The sequence below is a fragment of the Phaethon lepturus genome, unplaced genomic scaffold (genome assembly GCF_000687285.1).
Source record: "Phaethon lepturus isolate BGI_N335 unplaced genomic scaffold, ASM68728v1 Scaffold57150, whole genome shotgun sequence".
Classification (NCBI taxonomy): domain Eukaryota; kingdom Metazoa; phylum Chordata; class Aves; order Phaethontiformes; family Phaethontidae; genus Phaethon; species Phaethon lepturus.
The window spans coordinates 1-7458 of NW_010515242.1; the positions used below are offsets into that span (position 1 = coordinate 1).

Sequence of the window (7458 nt, forward strand, 5' to 3'; positions counted from 1 at the left end):
CTGAGGGACGGCAGCAGCACGAGTTTCTGCGAGTTTATTGGTTTTAGTACAAAATCGCTATGGCTAAAATTCGCTAGCTTGGGAGGAGCTGCTACTGGTGAAGTCGCTTTCTGGGCTGTAAAACAATACTTCAAGTTACGAGGGAAGATAAAGCAGTACCAAGAGGCCAGGATTTAGGAAACATTTCAGACGCTGAAGAAGGGAGAATGCTGGAAAAGAACAGGACGCTCAAATCAGCTACATTTGGTGAAAAATAGGCATTTCAAGGTAGGTAGAGTTTACATGAGAATGTGTCAAGAAGTATTCCAATATTAAGCCAGCTTATTCATACACTCCAACTTAGTTACTTTATCCAGAGAACCACTGAAGAGGAAGGTCTCTCCCTCCCTCACATCATTACTGCCGTGCCAGATGTTCTCCTCTTCGTGTGCCAGCAGGCTCCTGTTCACCAACACCTCAACAACCCCAGCCTGCAGCCCTGTCTCCGTACTACACTGACGTAATTTAGCTATCACTGCCTCAGGGAGAGGCACCATGCAACACAGCAACACCTGCATTAACTCCGGGCAACCTCAAGCTTGCTCTGCTTAAGCGCATCAAACACTGGCTCCGATTGCTTTAGAGTGAAGCTCTGGCTTTAGATCCAGGTGTCATCTCCTCCTGACCGCATGACTCATTTATTATCATACTTAAGGCCATAAAGTCCTACTTTGCAAAGATTCTCTTCTCTGTTGTAGTTAGATGCTGGGAAAATAAATTCAAATAATTGAAAATACAATGAGAACACATTTCAAATTCCGAATCTACAACTGAGGTTCTTGAACCAGAAACATCCAACAGCACAATGCCCCCTTTTCTTCCTTTGTTCCTTCTTTGCGTCGAAGGCACTTCTGGATTGCGTAGTACATGCTCTTTGGCTGCACAGACAGTCAGAACACATAAGGCTTGCATACTAGTCACTCCTCTTCCTTCGTATTACCGGTCTCACTCTCCTGTTTCTTATCCGCTCCCTGATCTGTGGACTTTGCAGCACTGTCTTCATACTGACACAATCTGCTTCGGCTTCGAGCTCCTGGCTGGTACAGCTGCATTGCTGGACGATCCTGAAATAAATCAAAACTATTTAGACTCTCATAGCCCCAGGCTATCATAGTTATTATGGCATCAATGATATTAGAAATGGCTCAAATTCAAACTTTTCAAGGTGTTCTAAGTTAAATTACTCCACCATGCTGGCAATGTAGCTTCAACTGTCTCAAATCAAGGTTGTCTCTGTTGTAAGGCAACATCCCTGTTCAAGCCATAAAGAACACTGCACATAGCTGAAGTTATTTGTAAGTAGTTTCCTGCTTTGATGAGTTCGGCTCACCCTCTCTCACAACAGAGGCCAACTTCAAAGTTTCTTCAAAACCTCAAGTTTCATTTGTACCCGATAATGCCTTAAGTGACATGGAAAACTTGCATACCAATGCTGCAAAAACAGGTTTGCAGAGTATACAGAACTAAACTCAAGACATTATTTCTTGAGTCTACAGGAGACCTTCTGTCATATTCTGCAAGTAGCAGTCTTGTCCTTGTTTTGGAGGAACCTGTTCAATTACAGTCCCACTTCAAGATGTATTTTCAGGCATGTATAGCATCAGCAGAGATACAGGCAAGTTACTGACGCTCCACTGACACCTTAAAGATACAACCTATGGCCTAAGTGAGCAAATGAAAAGGGATTAGTGTCTTTACAATTCAGCCCATGGTATCTTAATTCCTATACAGTGGCAAGAAATATCACAGTTTAGCAAAGCTTAGTGGACAAACAGGCAAACTTTCTAGCAATGGCAGAGTTTGTTACCAGAACAGGGAGAAGTTTCAACAGAGAAACCACATGGTTCTTTCCTCGAAGTGCTTTTATCTCAAAAAATACAAACTGTTCCCTATGAATCAACACATGAATTTAAAGAAATCCAGCACCTTGTTTCTGATACGATCCCTCTTAATTGTATCCTCTTTTTTATCATCTTTGGTTACTTTCTCAGATTTGTCCATGCTGCTGGTAAAGTCTGTAAGATCACTTTTCTTTCCCTTTTCTCTGAGCAAGTCTCTTTCCTTTTTCATCTCTTCCTCTTTTCTTCTAAAACCCTTCTCTTTCTCAAAGCGCTCTTTCTGCCTCCGACGCTCCTCTTCCTGGCGTCTCAGTTTCTCCCTCTGTGCTCTCTCATATTCTCTGTCTCTTTCAAAATCTCTATCTCGGTCCCTGTAGTCCTTTACACACTCATCTTCTGATCTGTATGAAAACAAAACTGAAAATTAAGCTCAAAAGATTCATCAAACAGAGCTGGGAGATCAATGTAATACTGGTGTAAATTTGCAATATGAAGAAGACACACTGGAGGGTTCTAGGGAGCTTCTGGGAAGCTGTAATAAGCCGAGTCATGCATGATAACCAGAGATGACACTGAAAGCTAGCGTTTCCTAGCCTTCTACTCACATAGCTGGCTGAGTCTCCTCTGGCTTTGGACAACACCTGAATTTCTCTGTCTCATCTCTATTTCTCACATGGCAGAGCTGAACCTTGAACAGATCATGGAGCTGTTAAGAATGACAACTTTCCACTTTGACCTTTTACAAGACTTACAGGGACTACTAACTGGAGTACACCTCTCCTCTTGCCATGGTTGTAAGGCTCTCATTGCAAGGACAGTGCTCACAGCCTGTTGCAGGTCACCTACACCTAGGCTTCTTTTGCAGAGTTCCTACTGAGAGTTGCAAAAATATTAAAGTTTGTCTACCAGTGAAGAATTGTCAGGTAATTCATACAGCTTTCTGTAATCATGGGGATGTGCACTGCTGCAGAGAACACATCCCAAGCCTTATAAAAGAAAAATAATTTGAAAGTAATTTCAAAACATGGTCATGGCAGAGCAGCCTAAGCCTCAGTACGATCAGGAAACAAGTTATATATACATATATATATTTATAGCAAGTACTAGAATACTTTTTTGCCTTCTCTTCTTTTGTCTCCCCATCAGATCGTTTGGCAGATGCACTATTCGCATTTTTTTCCTCCCTCAGAGTCTCTTTTTCCAGTTTCTTGGATTTTTCTTTTTTCTCCAAGTCTTTTTCATCTTTTTCAGGCTTCTTAAGTAGCTACAAAGAAAACAGAAGTCTCAACTAAAAAGCTCACTCTATTACATATTGTCTGGCACAACACCGAAATTGCATCAAAGGAACCAAAGTCCAGTAAGAAAAACATTAATGTTACTGCAAATCGAGTATTTCTAAAAGCTGGAGTGTATGAGTAAGCATAATCCACACAGCAGACTAGGATTTTTCTCCTAAAACAGGTCATTTTAGAAAGCTTAAAAATAGTCTCCATTCCATAGTGAATTCACAACTCTGTTTACCGCAGCATGTACAACAGTCACATGACAAAAGCTTTAAATACTACTATGAAGCATTACAGCATGTAAACCTTTACAATGCCTAATATTTGAATATTACAAAAAAAGTGATCATTTACTAACACCGAACTCATGTGATTCTTCACACAATACTCAAAGCACATTTTGAGAGGCTGATATACAAATAATAAGGGAAAGGGAGTATAACAGTTTATAATAAAGAACTGTTCTAGACCTTAATCTTTGGTTCTTCTTTTGATCTGTCTCTTTCTTTTTCTGGGCATCTGTCTACTTTCTTCAGTTTTTCTGCTTCTTTCCTCTTCCTTCTCTCCTCCTCTTTCCATTTTCTTCTTTCTTCTTCTCTTTGTCTTTTTCTTTCCAATTCTCTCCTCCTCCTCTCCTCTCTTTTTTCTTCTCTCAGTCTCTGTGTGTGTAAAAGCAAAGAGAAATAGTGTATTTCAACACTAGAAAACATCCTTTTAAGCCTAAACAAGATACCCTGCCACAAAGTGATAAAAGTATTTCATCACCAAGTAAGTCACCTCAAAACTGCCCCCATTATAAAAGTCCTGTCATCTCTATTGTTCTGTTGTGAATCTGAACACGTTACAGCAGCGTTTCACTTTCTTGCTCATAAGCCTTGATTTGTACTGTCTTAAAAAACCAAACACAACACTAGTTTCAGTCTTTATCATTCTAATTTTAATTAGATCTACCCCATCTGTGATTTTCTCCATTGCTAAAAGTTAAAATGATCTTATGTGCTGGGAGAAAGATCATCTACAAGGACCTCAGCCATAACTGCATTAAAAATGAAAGCATTAAAATGGAATCTGGTCTGTCAGCACCACAAGAGACATTCAGCTGTGACCAGAATGCACATAAATCATCACCGTTCCTCCAAAGTTCTAGTAGTTTAAAATATGTGAACCAGATGTTAACAAGGAAGTTGGGTCAAAAGCTTCCTCAAAAGGAAGGGTAGAAACCTATCAATATACACATTGGAACATACCCATGCTTTAAATGAGCAAATTGTACTTGCAAGCAACAAGAAGATTCTGGAGAGAAGTCTTACCTGTTTATTTTTCAAGAAGTTCAATAAAGGAGTGGTCTTTTTAGCTAGAGAATATATAAAACAAATGTAAACAATTTGCCTTACCCAATACTACAATACCTACAACAAAACCCTATATGAAATACAGAAGCCTTATAGATTATCCAGCCTACCTCCTCTCACATACAGCAGTGAAACAAGTATTCCAATCCTATCCCTGAACAGTGGCAACTATTAGGATTCTATAAACTTCTTTAGGATACTAATATGACATCCAGTACACCTGTCTAAAAGGATATTCAGTCTGCACTAGGCTTTTCCCAGATTCTCTCACTTTGAAGGAGACACCTGTAACACGCTTAAAAAGAGTGTCTTCTGATCATTTCTGTGGCATTTTACCCAACCACAATCTCTCTTAGCTTATGCCTGCATGGAACATTGCTGCTCACAGCATTCTGCATTAAACATCACTGCATCTCACTGAAATGCAGCCGCTTCGCAGCCTAGGCTGGCTAACAAACCTCTGACTAGTGGCTTAAAACAGGAAGGAAGGTTATCATATAAAACTTAAACCTAGAGAAGTATTTAGAGCATGGGAGCAAACTAAAATACACTGAAAATTATTAGCCTAAAGGCTTAACAAATACCAAGCAAGCACGCAAAAGAATTCGGTCTCCTCAAGGTTGAGAAATCACAGCTTCAAATTACACCACATACGTTTCTTTGTGCTCTAGGAAAATGTAACCATAGTACATAGATTTCCATACCTATTAGCTCTTTGTTTCTTGCCTCTATTTCCTCCAACAAAGTTTCAGGAGTAGAGGTTAATTTTTCATCATCTGCACTGTAGCTTTCCAAAAACTTTTTGTACTCTGGATCTACAGGTGAGGGGAAAGGGAAGGGAAGAAAAGAAAAAAGGAAACAAAGATATAGCGTAGCATGAAAAGAATTTGTATTGCACACTACTGGAAGTCTGGGTAAGATTTGCATAAGTTGTCTTGTTTATGTGTCACCTTTTCATAAATTGGCAGCTCTCAAATGAGCTGCTGCATTATGTTTGTCCAGAACAACCATATTTAATAGATTTGCAGCTGACAAAGCAGTGCTAATAAGCTTCACACATAATTAAGCAAACATTCTATTGATAAAACTACAGGTGTCACAGTAAAAACATTATATTAAAATTACTGCTAGAACTTTCAATTCCACACATGCAAAACAAACTAGCTAGCTGTTATACCATCTTCAATAGTTCCAGTTTTGGCATCCTTTTTCTTACTCTTCTTTTTTGCAGCTTTCTGGAAAGGTGCAAACTCAACTATGGCAGCATATTCCTGACCTGTAAAGAGCAGAGGGAAAAATAGATTAAAATAGAGATGAAATAGATATAGAGTATATTGTCCATGTCTAAAGCAGGAAGATAAGCCTCACAAGAAATATGCAACACTAAAAGAGACCACTTGGACAGCATAAAAAATTTCTTGTATTTTGAAAGCCATTTAACAACAAAGACATTTTAGAGACAGTAGAATTCATGAACTAAACACCTTCACTATGTTAACAAAACAGTAAATTCACAGACTCACAACAAGAAGGAAACACTAGATGTAAGACTTCCCGTAACTCTCAGTTCAGCCACCTCAGCTACACCACACCACATAATATCCTCATCCTATGAACTACGCATTCATTGTGCAAGTAGAAAAGAATATTTTAAGTTAATGAAACTGAGGCAAATCTCAATTTTTGGCAAAATACAACAGAATGCAACACATTACAGGCAGGCTTTAAAGTTTTATCTTCTGACAAGAATGCTACATTTACGGCTGCATAAATCCAATACTGCTGTTGGGTATGGCAAGCACAGTGTACTGCTACGCTGCAAACCAGCTTATTTAAGAGAGCTAGGTGTTGTTAGAACCTTGTCATGCAACCCTCCTAAATAAGGAATAATCTTGTGGACAGGGCTTTGTGTCACATAAAACACCTGGCTGGATGAAATGTAAAATACAAGTACTTGAAAAAAAGTTCAAGGTGAAATCCTTAGCCTACTAAAGCCTACAGGAAGACTGTTATTAAAGCTTTTTGCTAAATATGTAAGTTTAAGGTCTATCATTGAGAGACTACAAACTTTTAGTGCTACCCAATGTAACATCTTTAAATGCAAAATTTGAAGACATGAGATGTATTGAATACCTAGCGTGTATTGAGAAAAAAGTGACAACTAAATACCTGCATGTTTAACCAATGAATTAAAATATTTGTTTCCTACAGAGTACTGTCTCCAGAGAGCAGCCACTTTCACAGCTTAAGACTGCAAGGAAACAAGCTGCTCCTTTTACTGAATCAAGATGACCCAGTTGTAAATTGGGATGAGTACTAAACTGAATTACAAAATGACCAAAAAATAAGTCACTCTCTTAGAAGTATACAGAACAGGTGAGGGGAACAGCAGCGGGTGGCATCATTAACCTCAGCTTTGTTTAGTTTGGACAGCAACACACCTACTCACTTTCACTTTTCAGACTTGATACTCAGGTGTAACAATGCAAGTATTAACCTCAGTAACACAGCAGCTGCTTTTATATTGATACCACTACTGCCTCAACACACGATATACAAAATCGGTTTAGAAATATACAAAATCAATTTAGATTCCTTTCCACAGCGCAGAAGGCATTTACTTCGCTCTTTGAAATACTCATGAAATTCATTTAAGGCAACAAAACCAAACAAATCAGAAGCAGCACGTCTGGCTGCTCACACCCGTCCCTCCAGAACTCAGCCTGCACACCGCGCACACGCCCGCAAGTGAACATACGGCCAAGCACCGCTCACTTGCCTTTGTGATCGACAAAAACATAGCCGTCAAAGCGATCCCTGAAGAGGACTATGTCTTCCTGGTTTTTAAAGTTGATGTAGGCTCTCGAGAACATGTGAGGGTACAAGCTGCAGAAAAACAAGACCGAGAGAACAAGGTTGACTAGGCGGCGGCGACGCCTCCCGGGC

The 7458-nt window shown here is 39.4% G+C and overlaps 1 protein-coding gene across 1 annotated transcript; it reads right to left on the bottom strand.

Moving 5' to 3' along the window:
- Nucleotides 1-793: 793 nt before the first annotated feature.
- Nucleotides 794-7398, bottom strand: UPF3B (UPF3 regulator of nonsense transcripts homolog B (yeast); the record flags this gene model as incomplete). The annotated part of the gene is made up of 8 exons (XM_010295415.1): nt 794-1103; nt 1966-2278; nt 2990-3141; nt 3631-3819; nt 4471-4514; nt 5217-5327; nt 5690-5788; nt 7292-7398. Coding segments are annotated over 8 exons (1162 nt in total), but the record flags the coding sequence as incomplete, so codon positions are not given.
- Nucleotides 7399-7458: the final 60 nt, after the last annotated feature.